This window comes from Mugil cephalus, chromosome 4 (genome assembly GCF_022458985.1).
Source record: "Mugil cephalus isolate CIBA_MC_2020 chromosome 4, CIBA_Mcephalus_1.1, whole genome shotgun sequence".
NCBI lineage: Eukaryota > Metazoa > Chordata > Actinopteri > Mugiliformes > Mugilidae > Mugil > Mugil cephalus.
Window position 1 is genome coordinate 6,795,242 of NC_061773.1, and position 16,260 is coordinate 6,811,501.

Below are 16,260 nucleotides of genomic sequence, written 5' to 3' on the forward strand. Positions count from 1 at the left end.
ACTTGCAGACCTCCATGAAAAGAAAATGTGTGTTTTCATCACAAGTAAACGTCTTTTCCACTATCTGTCATCTCTCATAGGGATTAGGTTTGAAAAATGGGTTCAAATTGGGTTAGAAATCACCAGTCATTTCTGTATTTGTAATACAAATTCAGTTTTAGGAGTTGCCTTTTTTCATCTTTATGTCCATAATTTGGGCCACTTTTCTTCGTTTGCTTCAAGGGTGAAAGGTATCGATCCAGCAGTCCTGAATGGAAGGCCTGAAGTACGTTTCTCTTAACTAAAAACGCATTTTGATGAATGTCCGCTTGTGACGCAGAAGGTTATCCATCTGTCTGCCTGTCCAGTCTGGAGGCAATGACCTAACTGTCTGACTTGTGACAGCCCATCAGTGCCGGCAGGACCCCATTCTAATGCCTCTGTGTGTGAATCCGAGTACAGAGGTGATAAATGTGGGCTATCAGCTGGTGACATCTGATGTCCCTGAAGCTCCAGTGTCGTTCGACCTCTGCGCCTGCCAGAGCAGATAGCTGACTGAGTGTGCGGTTGACAAGCAGACAAGGATGGAAGACGAGATGGGATGTTTACAGAGAAGGAGTGGTGATGTGTACCGTCTTTGGATGTTCTCTGTGTGTCGTGGGAGTTTGCTATTTTCATGAGTTTAAATGCTGGAACGGGTATCCAGCGGACCGTCATTAGGTTGCAGGACTGTGCAATATGACTGGGATCTATAACAATGAAAGTTAAAATCCCTAGGATTTCAGGTGTTGTTGAAGCACAGCAATGGAGCCAAGCAGCCTCATGGTGTTTTTAATAAAGAAGCCAATCAATGATCAGCCTTTTTTAATACTTGTCTCCAACAACAGCCTGGCACAGGAAAGTTAATCAATTTTGATTTGGAGATGTGCAGCTTTTCATCTAATGGCGTATTATTTTTGGTATATTTAACTGTTTTGCAGCCAGAAAATGCAGACTGACTGTAATTTGGTTTTGTTAATCAGTTTTTAATGAACCGTTCTGGTTAGTCCCAGCGTAAGCGTTGAATACTTTGTGTTACCTTTATTGTGATTGCCACGCAATTTCAAAAAAAAAATTAAAAACAAATGCTGTTGTTTTAACACTGAATGTGTAACAGCAACTGTAGGGGACAGTTTCATAACAGCTGAATCCCACTGAAACTTTCAAATCTCTTTGGGAAGACGGTGAAAATGAGTATTAAAGAATATATGTTGGAAAGAAATTTGCGAGAATTACATGGGTGACAGCCGTGTGCCTACTTCTGTTTTCTACCTGCATGCCATGATGCTGCACCGTGACGGCGGCATTTCACAGCTGCTGAAGGAGCTCAGCACACCAGCAGCTGAGAGGCTTTCTTGCAGAGGATTCATGTCAGTGTGTCAACATGTCCTGTGCAGGTGGAGAACTTCATGCTGTCTTTTATTCCCAGTGAAGTAGCGGGGTGTTCAGCTTCCTTCTGCTCATGAGGGAAGCTGTTGAAGCTTTTTGTTGGGAGTAATTTTCATCATCGTCAGCGCATCTCAGACTTGGTCATAAGGAACACTAGGGGTGTTTGTCCAGTCCCACTGAAGTGGAACATGAACGGGTCCTCTATCGAGTCCTCAGGTTTTCTCTACGAATAGCGCAGCACAAGTGCAGGCTCAACTTTCCCCAATCTCCACTTTCCTAAGCACAGTCTAAAAGACTACAAGAGAAAGAGTGAAACCTTCCATTTGGTTCCCTAACAGCTTGGAGGGTAATGGGAGGACCGGGAGAAAAGCTGCTTTCTGTGCACCAGAGCTCCAATTATCTCCCCTCACACCCAGCGTGTAACTTAAACTCACAAACCAGAGATCGGCCCTGAGCCGTTTCAGAGCAGTTTTATTTCAGAATAGCTTAAACTGTGCTATTCCAGTGTTTTGTGTGATCTCTGTGTGTCTTTACTGCTGTTGACAGGGAGAATTCACAACACTTTTTTTTTTTTTTTTTTTTTTTTTTTTACTGGTGCTGTATCCAGTAATTATTCTGTTGCATATCTCCAGTCATTCAGTTCGGACTCCTGTGAGATTCACTTTGTTTCCTTCCTTTCATAGCAAGAATTAACCGCAACCCCATTGAGACCAGATTTAATTGAGGGGAAAATAGAACAAACAGGTCCTGTAAATTAATTTTGGAGAGTTTAATTATAGGTACGGCATCATTAGCGTACTACCATGCCATTAACATTTGCATACTCTGTGTGTTTGGGCTTCCCCGTTTTATTGTGTGCTTTTCTGCTCCTGTAATTATAGTCACAATATGAACCAACCCATTTATTTTCCACTCCTTTTGCCCTTTTGCAGAGTTAAAGTCCACTGGCACGGCCCACCACTTCTCCTTTCTGCTGAACTCCACCGACTATCGGATCCTTCGCATGGACGAGGATCACGACCGCATGTATGTGGGCAGCAAAGATTATATCCTCTCTCTGGATCTGCACGACATCAACAAGGAGCCACTCATAGTAAGAAAGGTTCCACATGGACATTAAGCTGACATCATCTTGACGTGAGTTTAAAGCTAACCAGCTTGTTTATTTTTTTTTTTTTCCTGTCAGATCCACTGGCCTGTTGCCTCCCAGAGGAAGACTGAATGTGTCCTGTCAGGAAAAGACACGAATGTAAGTAGTGTTGAAAACAACAAGTATACAGATAATTTCGTAAGTGATTTTGTTTTTAATATGTAATACACCCAGGCAGTACCTGGTTATAGTTTTTTAAACACATTAACTGCTCTTACTTATTGTCAAAAAGAAACCTTATTTTGGATTTCATTTTACTTGGATTCTGGACCAAAGCTTTTATCATTTTTGTTGGTTCATCCTCTGTCTGGTTGCTCCGGCTGCAGACTTAGTGAGGTAGTCCAGATGTAAATGATCATGAGGGACCCCGAGAGGTTCCCAGGCCAGATGAAATATGTAATCCCTCTAGCAAATTCTGGGTCTACCCAGGGCCCCCTCCCAGCTGGCCATGCTCAGATAAATCTCAATGGGGAGGCACCCAGGAAACCAAGGAGGACGCCTGGACCACTTCAATTGGTAATGCAATTCGCAACTGCTCTAATCCGAGCTCCTTCAGGATGTCCCAGCTCCTCGTTTCTAAGGCCTGGTCCAGCCGCTCGACAGTGGAAACTCATTTTGGTTGCTTGTATCTGCAGTGTTGTTCTTTTGGTCAATATTCATTGGTCAAAGTTTGTTATCTAGGGTTGGGACATAGATGGATTGGTGTCAGAAGCTTTGCCTTATTCTTTTGCTCAGTATGTACTACAGTGGTACAGCTCTCTTACTCCAATTAAACCGCACAAACAACATTCTAGGATATTCCTCTATTCCACGAAATATTACTTAAATATGATAAAACTTAGTTTTTATTACAAAAAGGTTCTTACAACATGTAAATATTCAAACTAATTAAAAAATAGATTGAAGGACGGGGTGGAACTGTTGCCCATAATGCACTTATACTCATTAATGTCCACGGCAATTTAATTGTAGTTTAAGATGTATGGCAATATTAAAATACATAATCTTCCAGGCAGAAGGTATTCTTTACTGTCTCAAATTACAACACATAAAAATAAAATGTATATTGTTTCTCCTTTTCGATGTAATAAAGACAATGCCTAGTGCTATATAACTATATAACAATTACAGCCCACTGTATGCACAATCAACTATTGGAAAGCACAATAATTTTAGCATTTTACAGAAAACATGTCACTTGAGACACGGTTTCAATGCTATACAAATCAGCTATTACATCAGCTATTCCTTGTAAATGTTGAAAATTTTGTTAATATTTGCTGACCCCAGATCATCACCTTCACAGTTTCACATTTCCACAGAAATGAGGGATTTCTTATGTTAGTGACGTTAGTAGATATTTGCAGTTTCAAAGTAAAAGCGCCATATTCACAGTATAACCATGGATTTTACATTACTGCCTGTTTGTTGTACAGGTGAGATAAGACAGTTGGCGCTATAAGGGCAACATCCTGCAATAGAGGCTAATGAAAAAATAAACATTTTGCTCATATTACATGAGGTTAACCGATCTCCCCTGTACCAGTTGATAAAGGCACACCTGTGAACCTGGATCCTTTTGGTCCTGATGCACATTTAAAAATGTTGTTATATATCATTTTGGCGACACTCGCGATTTGAATGGGGTCAATACAGGACATTTTACAGCTCCTCCCAGTGTGTGAAGCTCTTATTTACTGTCTCCACATCCCTGATTGCTGATTGCGTACAGCTGCCACCAATTAAGCAGGAACTTGAAACATGCGACATTCAGTCGTCTTCGGTGACGGCTCAAAACATATTCCGCGCAGTAACCAACACACATCTCATACGCGTAATAGATTTTTTTTTTATTTTTTTTTTATGGAGAATCTAATCCCCTTTTCTTTTCTTTTTTTGCACGGTAATTATTGGACCCTTTGCCGCCCAGACAAGCAGACAAAACGAACTGGCCACTGGAAGCTCATCTGAAGTGTTAATAAGATTCAGACATTCAAACGCAGCCACCGCCAGCGCAGCCCCCACACGGAAGACATGGAAACTCATCATTTAAATTCATATTAAAAAAAAAAAGCAAAAAACAGATCCTTCTCTTTTCAGTATGTTCACACATTGTGCCCCCCGCCTCCCACCCCCCACCCCGCCTGAAACACACACACACACACACACATTTGTGGGTGAGTGCTGGCAGAGGCGGTGAGCACCGTCAGAGTGATGAAGCTCTGGCTAATAACCCTGCTCTCCCCTGCTGGTAGAGAGCGCTGGCTGCTGTTTATCCAACTGGAATGTTCATTTATGCGTGTTTGGTGACCTGCGCCTCTCACCGCCTCTGGCTACATCATATTGGCCCCACGTATGTTCATGTACGCACATATGAGCCTCCGCTCGTGTGTGTGTGTGTCAGAGGTGGGGTTTGAAATTTCATCACAAGAATAAGGAATAAAATTGGCTACTGCCAGATATCTTGGCAACCCTGGTCTCTCTTTAGTGAATGACAGATGATGACAATTCAGCAGCAATTCAGAAGGGGATGTCGGTTCAGGCAGGAGGTCAGAGGCAATCATCCCCACTGCGCTCTCTGTGGGGGAGCACAACTGTGTGCTGAATAATACACACAAGCTCCCGTGCATAAACACACACACACAACAACGCGTCCTCTGAAACCTCTGACTTGTGCATCTGTCGTGTTGCAAAGATCTGCCAAAATGGCTCATCCCCCATCGTGCATACAATCTTTTTTTTTCTTCTTTTTTTTTTAACATGGTACATCCTTTCTATTTTCACCAGCTGTCACTGGCAGAAAACATGACGGACAAATCCGAGCAGATATCATCGACTAGTGCATTTCTTTAGTTTTGAGTTTTGATTTGGGTGGATTGAGACCAGGAAGCCTGACAGCTGGTCAGAGATTAAAAAGACCTCGAAAGCACGGAGCCGCTTTCCCCAGCAGCGCCTCTTTGTCTTCACTTGGAAATTAAAAATATTTGTCTCATTAAAATTTAATTTAGAATTGATTTAAAAAAAGTAAATTCTAAATTAATCCCATCAGTCATGCACCAAAAAAAAAAAATTGGTAAAAGAAAACGAATTGGACTTTAAAGGCGTCTTCTCCCTCAAAAACCAAAAAGGCTTGTTTGTTCGGTCTAACCGAAATGTTTTTCATTTGTCAAGTTTGACAGAACACTGAATTGGGTTTAGCCTCAAAACCCCGAAGCATGCACACTCCACATCTCGGTGGTGCTGCTTTTCTTGGTTTCTGCCACACACTTATATGGTGTTTGGAAACATTTTCCCTCTGACAGTGTGGTCTGATGTGAAGCCTGGGCCAGGCCGACACACACAGCCAGGGATCAGAGCTGCCAAATGCAAAGCAGCCAGCAGAGGAAGTGATAGATGCGATGGTTTGAAGCCAGGCAGAGTAAGGAGTTATTAACCATCAGCAGGACATTATGCATTACGCAATTCCTTTTTTTTCTACGCCGCTTTTTCTTTCATTTTTTAAGTAACTAATCCTGTTGTTTTTTGTGTTGTTTTTTTATTTGCCCTCTCTTAGGGGGAATGTGGAAACTTCATCCGTCTGATTGAGCCGTGGAACCGGACCCACCTGTATGTGTGTGGAACGGGCGCGTACAACCCCATCTGCACCTACGTGGACCGGGGACGTAGGTCACAGGTAACCAAAGACACAAGCGGGCACCCGTGGAGACATTTTGACCTTTTCCTCTGCGATTCTTAAAAAGCCATATCAGTCAGTCAGTCTCGGGTCACAGAATCTCAATCTGCTCCTGCTCCTCAGTTTCATGGGCTTCGTGATTTTCTGCCTCTTAGTTTTCATCGATTTACGCTGTTTCACGGTCTGAGGGACTCAAAGGAGAAAAGGCCCATGGCTTTCTCCAGGTCTCTGTTATTATTACAAAATTGCTGTTGGTAAGGTGCCTAACTGCCACTGCTTAGGGATCAGTGAGGCTCCCATCTTCTCCAAGCGCTGAGAATAGCTTAGCGACTCCACAGCTATAGAAAGTACCCCCCTCACCCCCCCTCACCTGTTTATACACAGCAGTGGCCGTCTTTCTGTCTGGCTCTGAAAGGCCATCATTACTGATGAAGCCTCTCATCCATCATCAGCCTTGTAGCTCTCCCTCCCTCCGTCCCTTCCTCCATCCCTCCTTCGCTCGCCGGCCGAGCTACGGCAGCTGTCTTCCCGGTTACAGTTGACACACTTGCGTTCGGCGCTCCGCCTGTTTAGTCTCGCCGTTCGGACAGAGGGACGGTTCACATTTCAATGTAAAGGTCAGTCTGCCTCTTGTCATTCAGCTTCTCCCACGAGGGCCCGAATGCCATGTTACTTCACACTGTAAAGATTTTCCTCAGCGAGAGCAGACGTAAACATAAACCACGTGTTCAGGATCGCAGCAGAGGCCTTCACACATTTTTAGTTTAGTTAGTTAACTCTCACACTTTTTCCCCTTAACCGAAGTTTTTTTTCTTTTACCTGTGTTGTGCCTTTTTTAAGCCGTTCTGCATCGCACATTATGTGGACTTTATGCATCATTTAGAAATGCTGACAGTTGTACTGTGTGAAATTGTATTTACTGCCTTACATGTTGATTGTTTAAAGCTTTCTAAATGTTCTGCTCTTCATTTCCGTCATCTTTCTTTCTTTTTCCAGCGCTGCATGATTTTTTGCATGGAGTCATCTGCTGTGTTTGCATGAGTTTAATCCGATGTTCACTGAAATTTTAATTCCACCCACCAGGCTCTCTTCTCTCCACTTTGACCTCTTTTCACGTTCTTTGTCCACCTTTCACAATCCTTTGTCGGGTCAACTTTTTTTCTCCCCCCGCTTCATCTTTCTGCCCTTACTTATTTTCCTGGTCTGTTCATGCTATGGTCGTCATCAGCCGAGTTTTACTTTGATCTGGGCTGTTGAATGCCAGGTAATGAGATGGCCCGCTGTTCCGTGTGTCTGTTTTTAGGGGTCCCAATTCCTACAGGCCCCCCAGTCAGGAGGGAGAACAAGTCGAGCAGCCGACTTCACCACTGCATCAGAGCCTCTGGAGGCGAAGGTGGGCTGACGGGAGTTTTGTAGAATATGGCGCCCACCCGGACAACTTTCTAATTCAGTTAGAGTAAAGACATGTTTATGGGTTTATTTCAACATATCTGGGGCTATTAAGGCAGCTTGCTGACTTTCAGAGTGCCCCCCCCCCCCCCCCCCCCCACCCCCCCACCCCCAAAAAAGGTGTCAAAAAATATCAGCGCAATATTTTTGGAAAACAAGTACCACACAACAAAAAAAGAAGAAAATGTATAATCCCATTGCCAGTGGAACCTTTAAACTGTGAATGTTGAACGAAGTTTCGCTCCTCAGATCTTCATCAGCTGTATAAAAGCTGCCAAATTTCCACACACACACACACACACACACACACACACACACACACACACACACTTTGCACCACTTTTCTTAAAATATATTATGAAAACATTGTTAACCCAAACAGCTGTTGCCATCTATTTTTTTATTTATACAAATGCTTTTCATCACCACACATTTTTGCGATTCTGTATCTTGTTACCAAAGACAATATCCAGGAGCCAGTTACAAACACAGCTTTGCCATTACTCTGCTTTTCCTTTACATATTTCCCTCCTCTGCCAGACTTTACTGGCCAGCTTCAAAGTACCTGGCAAACCAGCGCGTAGACACATACTCAGTGTTGACACAGATGTTCAACATGTCCTCTTGCGCCGCGGAGTAATGAATTCTTGCGTGAGCCACTAACATCAGAAGCATGGTGGATGAGTTTTGGATTGCCCTCAGCATTTTCCTCCACCTCTCCATCTCACAGATAACCAGCCCTGTGTGCTTTTTGTTCCCCTCAGCAGAGCCAGTAGTGCTGCGGGAGAGTGTTCAGTGCCTTTTTAGCCTCACAACTCACATCTCATCATTGTCACCGTGTTAGCCAGCTGGTCACATTATCAGTTGGATGCTGCTGTTGGAATCTAAAGACAAAAAATACAAAAAATGAATTCTCCCACACACAAAAATGTCCCTTAAGTATAATAAATCTATTACAAGGTTATTGATGTTTTTCCTCTCTACCAATACAGGAATACATTTTCCGTCTTGAGCCTGGTAAAGTGGATTCTGGGAAAGGAAAATGTCCTTATGACCCCAAACTTAACAGCGTCTCAGCTTTGATCAGTAAGTATGTGCTGTGTTTTAGTTTTTTCCTTTATTCGTACAACACGTAAAAGCAGGTTTAAGAAGAACAGCCTAGAAAATCTTCAGTTTGTAGATGTTTTCCCATCACCTGAAAGCAGCTGTTTGTCACCACATCAACCCTGCAGATCACTGTTATGGATTTTTTTTATTTAATCTCAATGCTGAAAACATATCAAGCTGCTACGGCTGTTGCCCCACGATAACAAACTCTCTCATTATTTTCTTTATTAATACATCAATTGGCTTCTAAAGAATTCTCTGATTTTTCTTCAAAAGACAAACAGTCACATTTAGTGGCTGAATATATTTGGTATTTTTTCTTCTAAAGTCACTAAAATAAAACAAACAAACAAAGAAAAAAACAGAATAATGTAACGAATCATCTCATTTATCAGCTGAACTCCCTCAGGTCTAGTTGACTTGTTTGTTCAGGCGGATGTCGCCTGTGAGTGGGTGGTCTTTTGTTGTGAGCAGCTTACAGGTGGTCAGACGTGGATGTGGATCAGTGACCTCCTGTTCTCTCCGTGTCTGTGTGTGTGTGAGAGAGCGAGAGACGGAGACGGAGAACGTCTGTTTTGTTGTTGCCACGTCAGCTCAATTGCAGCTGACCCGAGCAGAACTGTAACACCAAGGAGATCGTCTGTATGACGCCTTAGATAATTGGCAGGGCAGAGACGCGCCACACGGACACAACAGGGGAAGGTGGAATTTCCCTGGTTTCCACACTTTGGAATATTTTGCGCAATTTTTACAAGCTGTCTCTCACGTAACAAAATATCCCTCGATAGACGGGAAAGGTTGCAGCTTTGTTCGTGTGTTGTGCACATAAAATCATTAGCACAGGGTCTAACTGTGTCTGCAGTGATGTTGCTTTCATTGACCTCTAACCTCTATGACATGCAACCAGCTGACATGAAAATGGCTTTAATATGCAGCTGTGTCTTTATTATTTACGCTGATTTGCCTATTAGTACGAGTATAACTACAGGACAATTGTGTCAACATAACATAACGCAGATACCTCTGAACCATGTACTGTATTTCGACACTGTTTGTCTTCATGAGGAGTTGAGATTTGTAACTTTGGCATGCTCACAGCTGCTGTTTGTGCTCATTGGGATTAAACCTGGATGGATGATGCAGCAGTCCAGCCAGACTTGTCAGACAACATGTTCTGTACTTTAACCTGAAAATGTTTTCATCTATCATGACTTCACCTCCGCAACACCCTTCTCATCCTCTGTGACTCACAGATGGAGAGCTGTACGCGGGAGTGTACATTGATTTCATGGGAACAGACTCTGCCATCTTCCGTACTCTGGGGAAGCAGACAGCCATGAGGACTGATCAGTACAACTCCAGATGGTTAAACGGTAATGTCTCAAGTCGCAGCTTGTTCTGCATCCAGCGTTACTTCTTTTACTCATCTCTCTCCTATCTTAATTTATTCCTCAGCACCTTGAGAGCATGGGGGGTAATGTTTCACGCAACTTCCCAAATGTAGCTTCGGCACCGTCCTGCACATCGTCCTGTGTCTCGAGCAGCGTCGTCTAAGAATGTTGATCTTTCCGGCCTGCTCCACGTGTCCCATTAATCATTTGAAACAAAGCATAAAATTCACTACACTAATTGTCAACTGCCTGCAGAGCCTGACAGCAGGGTCAGTTGTGTGGTAGCATGGGGAAACTACTGACTGTCAATAATGACTTATATTAGCTTCCGCTATATAATGAACTACAATTGTCACAGTGATAAAAAATCCTGGTCGGGTGCTTTCGGTGGATGTTGCCAAATCAATCACGGCATCCCCCCGGTGTTCCTGGCTCCCAGATTTTCCACTGACCCCGTTGCCCTGACAACAGTCCCCTGGCATTACTCTGAATCAGGACACCTGAGTCCTGCTAATCAGCCATGTGAAATCTCTCGGATATCCCCACTCCCCCTTTCACTCCTGGTTACCCCCTCCCTTCTCTTGGTTTTGGCATGTTCCCATTTGGTACCCAGGTCTGTTGTAGGGGGGGAGGAGCTCCCTGTGTTGCGTGTCCAGTGGTGACCCAGTGAATCAGCCAGTGAGAGGAGAGCGCACTGGGATGCCATATTGAGCATTGTCGCTAGGAAGAAATAAGAGAGATTATGAACAGTTAAAGTGCTGTTCTGGATGATTATTCTTGTCATTATTAATCAGTAACAATCATTGTCAATTGTTATTGAGGGTGGAGAGGTAGGTTGTTTTCAAACAGTAGTTCAGGCATCCATAGGTAAACTTGATAAACTGATTTACTATGTGAAAACAGGTCATTAATTGATCCCTTCTTGATGCACCCACTATTCTTGTGTGCAAAAAACTATTACTATAACTAAAAATGTCATAGTTTGCTTAAAATAAACTCTCATTTTGGTTGAGTTCACTGGCTGTGTATATAAAAAAGGAGAAACCGTGACATCACTCATTACTTTCTTGGAGAGTAGTTTTGGACGTCACCATCTTTGCAGTGACTGACTCCACTTAACTCCTGCCCAGTTCAAAAATACTGGAGTGACTGCGTGCAACCTGTGAGGGCTAATTACACATTAAAATGCCTTGTCCTATTTAAATGGGTGAGTTATATACAAAGCAGTTCAGATGAATGGGAGGAACGTTTCTTTTACCAGGCTGTAAACATTTTTATTTCTGCTGTGAAGTTGGACATAAAGGTCTATGGGGACTGACTCACTCAGAGTGGCTATTCAGGGAATAGCAGTTTTTGGCTCTGTATGTTGGCTGCGTTTTTCTGCTACTGAGGTCACTGCTTCAAATGGATCTCCCATTTGATATGCCTAAATCGGACTGCTCAATGATTTTTGTATGGTTTTATGTATTTCCTCCCACATTATTTACATTGGAAGCATGTGAGGAAGGGATTTCTCTATAGCCAGTGGGAACAATAGGAATGATTTAAGCTGCCAAAAATGTTTTTAACGGACATATGAGCATGAGAGCATTGCCAAATATATATATATATTTTTTCAATGTAGAGACAGAGAATAAAATAGGATAAAGGTACCCTTGGCTAGTTTGATTTTTGTTTGTTGGATAGTGCTTTCAGTAACCTTGTCAGAGCAACATTGTATTACGTTTGGGTTAATATTTAGATTAAATCTCTGTGAAATCTGAACCCCAAAGGATTTTCTTAAGTAAAACTAATTGTATAAGTATTTGCATATAGACTGTGTGCACACCAACATATTCCAAAAAGACAGCTGATGAGCTCCTCATTCTGTCTTTTCTTGTCTACAGATCCCACATTCGTCCATGCACACCTAATCCCGGACAGCGCTGAGAAGAATGATGACAAACTCTACTTCTTCTTCCGCGAGAAAGCCTCTGATATGGGACAGAGTCCCATGACCCAGTCCAGGATAGGGCGGATCTGCCTGGTGAGTTATCACACCATGTCATGTTGATCATGGCCAGTGAAAGGTCTATGTGTCTCCATAATGGTTAGTTATAGTCTGTTGCCTGTTTTTAAGTCTTTTTGAGGTCCAGAAGGGGATGAGGTTCCCCATGATCATCAGTAATTGCTGAGCATCAAAATTGTAAAATACACCAATTACGTGTGTCAGAAGACAAAATATTTGGCGTTAGACTCTGCAGCTAAATTTGGGACACGTTCAGTTATTTTTCATCCTCTGGGTGAAATGTTTGGGTGGCAGTGTTTACTTTAATTCACATCTGTGTACATTCATGGACATCTATAGAAAACCAGATGTGTGTTTAATCAGTGATGCACACACACAAATAGGGAGTTTGTGTACAAAACCATCTGAACAACGTACTTTAGCAAAATTCTCTTGGGACACTTCTGTGTTTGCAAGATCCTTTAAATATAAAACAGAACAGAAAGAAATTACACAGAACTATCTACAGCCATGATGCTTTTTATTCTAACAGGATCTGCAACCTTCAACTTTCTCACAGTGGGTGCTTCCATTTGTCATAAGAGTCTTGTTGTTTCCTTTGCATCTAATACTCTTAATATTGGTAACATATATAGTAACAAATATATTTACTTGCACCCTATACTTATGATCTGTAAAGCACTTTATAACAATGTTTTGAAAAGTGCTGTAGTGTAATTATTTATTATGTCCTCTGAACCCGTTATCTGCAGTGACAGTTTTTGTGGGCAACTACACATCTAGACCAGCCGTTTGTCTTAAAGTGTTCGGGTTATTTTGCTTCTTCTTCTTTCTTTTTTTAATTGTGTTGTGCAGAACTGGTGATATCTACTGTAGAAATAAGTCAAAGAGCAGAGTCAATGTCATGGAGATGGCATCCAACATGACAGAGGTTATTTTTACTTTTACCAAAGTACTAACTCTTTTCTAGTCATTGTTGCCATATATGAAAATAAAGTAGACACAGCATGTATTTCTCCCAGCCTTGCATATTATTTGGACTCCGGCTCCAGCCCGTGAATCATTTTTCCTAGGCTTGATTCTCGGTCTCAGTGGGAGAAGTTGGCTGACCTCTGGTGCAGACTGGCCAAGCTGAGGCACAGAGCTGATCTTTATTCATACAGCCGGAGCTACAGCGGGCTCAGCGCTGTTAGTGTGGCCAGTTGTTTCAAACAGCTGCTCTTTAGATTCTGGTCGAACTTGTCCCGTTGAGTGATTTTTGGAGCAGTGTGAGGATGACTACTGTGTGCCTCTGCTTCACAGAATGACGATGGGGGACACTGCTGCCTGGTCAACAAGTGGAGCACATTCTTAAAGGCTCGTCTCATCTGCTCTGTGCCCGGAGCCGACGGCATTGAGACACACTTTGATGAACTAAGTGAGTTGAATTAATATTTCCCATTTAAGATTCTCCCTCCACCTCCGAGGCTTTCAGAGCGTCTCTCGTACTTCCTTTCATCTCCGGACTTTATACACCCGATTCCCTGACACGTGTGCGCCTCCTGTTGTGCAATTACACTCTCAGCATTTGCTCTTTTTAAAACGTAACCTCTTTCATACAGAATCTGAATCAAACTATTTTTCCTCACAAAGACAAACTCCAGCCACGCACTCTAAAACACTTAAAAAGGCATTTAACACATTGTAATGGAACCTAATGGAGTGCATTTGCTTGGAGATCGTAACAAATATGTCACAGAAAAGCTGCAGATGGAAAGCGAGAATTCTTAAATGGCCGTGTAACCACAACAGCTCAAAACGAGGGTCCTCAAATAAACTTCTTGTCGACAGATTCTGTATCAACAACTCTGTCATCTGTAGATTTGCTTTGCATAGTTTCACCATGATGTTAATCCACATACACTCAGATTGGGCTGCAATGTGTGCGGGCCAGTGTGTTACTTTACTGCAGGGACAGAAAATCAGCATTCAGCACATATCGTCTTATGTACATGCCAGCAAAACCAGGAAGAATCCCAGAGAAGCTGCAGCTCTAGATTAAGGTATCATCGACTCATACCTGTTAATCTTGACATGGATATTCCTTTGAACGCTAACATGCCTCCTGTACAGTAGACACCATCCTGAAAATGTACCGTCGTTAATACAAGACTGAGATCACGCTGCTTTTTAAGCCCTATCAACAGCCCTATTTTTTCGTAGAAACAAGGGATAGAAAAGCAAATATACACACGCAAACAGAGTAATCGGAGTAATGAGCAGCTGGCATCGATACAACCCCCTGTGGGTCTTCGTGGCCTATCTCGATCATTTACATGACTGGCAGGATTAAGCAGGGATTTGTAGTATACTTGAAATTATAATGGAACGCGGTATAGGGAGCAACTTTTTCTATTTGACAACTTTGCACCAGTTTTTTCAAAATCTTAGCAGACTGTATGGCATGAACAGACACTGTGAAGTCACCTTTAGGTGTCCTGAAGGTTTGCTGAAGAGTGCTTTTGAAGTTCAGTGTGTTGGCATTAGCCGTAGCGACAGTGTCTAACTGAGACTATTTTAAAAATGGCAAAGAGGTGGAGCACGACTGGAGCTGAGTCGGGCGGGTGACTCTTTGGTCACTAGACATCTACTGACCTGCGTGTGCACCCACCTGTCACTCAAAGAAGGCATGCCGTAAATCATGCATAACTTTAAGACTAGGTTTCACCCCCACACATTAGTTACGAATGAGGAATTCAACTACACGGACCAAAATGGTTTTTGTTCCAAACTGTTTCTGGTGTGACATGGAGGTCTATGGCAAAGACTGTAAATAAAGGTGGACCCATGGAACTGCTCCTCAAAAGTGAAGCCAAAGCAATTAGAGCTCCCCCTGGTGACTGACTGCAGTAGATCATAAGGTCCACCTCCTCCACGTTGGACGGGACTACACTAAAACACTAAAGTACACGGCAAATTTTCTTTTTCAAGGATAGTTTCTGTCACTTCAGGAAGTTAATATAATGCCGGTGCATGTTCAATTGTCAGTTTTTCTGTTTAGTTTCATTTTAGTTATTTGATGCTATAGAAACCGGGTGCAACTACCAGTTGCAATGCCACTGGTTCGTGAAGTGGTCCTCTAGGACCATGACAGTTGTAAAAGATAAATAAATAATGTATGTAGGATAAATAACATTTCTTTGTAACTGGTGGAGGTAAGTCAGAGCACAATATTAATCACATGAAAGTGTGGTCAGGTCACTGATGACGTGGCTTCACTGTCGGACTGCACCGAGCAAACTCACAAGACATCGTCGCATGCATCCTCCAGTGCAAGGAAGTGGGGAGGCCATATTTTTATCCATATTTTTATACAGTCTATGGTCTATAGGCACTGGAACAATTTTCAAGTCAGCCTCAAGTGGCCATTTAAAGAACTGCAGATTTCTCGTGTTTGCTTTATTTTTCTGCTTTTTTAAAGAAATGACATGAAATCAATGTTATGTTCTACCATATAGGTAACAACGTACAATGTTAGGAAAAAAAAACTTTCTACTGAATTGTGTGAAAAAATCATTCATAACAATGGGAGAATGCAGGTTATTTGGACAATATCTATTAGAGAGTTATGTTGTTATGACAGAAATGATCTAACTTGCATAAGGAAAGGCACCTGAAACTACAGGAAAAATCTGGTTCAAATAAAACTGTAGCCCATTAAAACTCTGCACATATACAGTAAATTAAATAATTAAGTCAGCAACCTGCGCCAGATGCAGCTATGAGCTGAATGTTTAGTTCTGCAACATCTCTTATTCATGCTATGATGATGCAAATGTTGGTTATGCATTAAAAGCACTCAGTGTCTGTAACAGAAAGCACTCCTCTGTCATACTCTTAGTGGACTATGCACGGAGCAGCAGGTCAGTCGTAGCCTCAGTGCAGATGAGCACTCGGGGGAGGGGGTGAGGTCATTGTGAGTCCTGAGGTGCAGCAAAACCTCCCACGGCTCTGTGGTCCTTCTCCCCACAACCACAGACAGTCTGGTGGAAATGTGTTCTGTCTCCACTCCTGCTCCTCCTGATGGAGCCCAGCA

At 42.6% G+C, this 16,260-nt stretch overlaps 1 protein-coding gene across 4 annotated transcripts in view; it reads left to right on the forward strand.

Moving 5' to 3' along the window:
* sema3fa (sema domain, immunoglobulin domain (Ig), short basic domain, secreted, (semaphorin) 3Fa) overlaps positions 1–16,260 on the forward strand; it is a 47,122-nt gene that overhangs the window by 24,018 nt on the left and 6,844 nt on the right. For 2 of the 4 annotated variants that reach the window (XM_047583776.1, XM_047583778.1), the window contains exons 3-10: positions 2,340–2,500; positions 2,594–2,656; positions 6,111–6,230; positions 7,534–7,623; positions 8,672–8,765; positions 10,040–10,159; positions 12,064–12,203; positions 13,488–13,602. In XM_047583776.1, the coding sequence (XP_047439732.1) occupies positions 2,340–2,500; positions 2,594–2,656; positions 6,111–6,230; positions 7,534–7,623; positions 8,672–8,765; positions 10,040–10,159; positions 12,064–12,203; positions 13,488–13,602 (903 nt within the window). The remainder of the gene's footprint in view (positions 1–2,339; positions 2,501–2,593; positions 2,657–6,110; positions 6,231–7,533; positions 7,624–8,671; positions 8,766–10,039; positions 10,160–12,063; positions 12,204–13,487; positions 13,603–16,260) is intronic. The other 2 variants (XM_047583779.1, XM_047583780.1) reach the window with 1 other exon arrangement.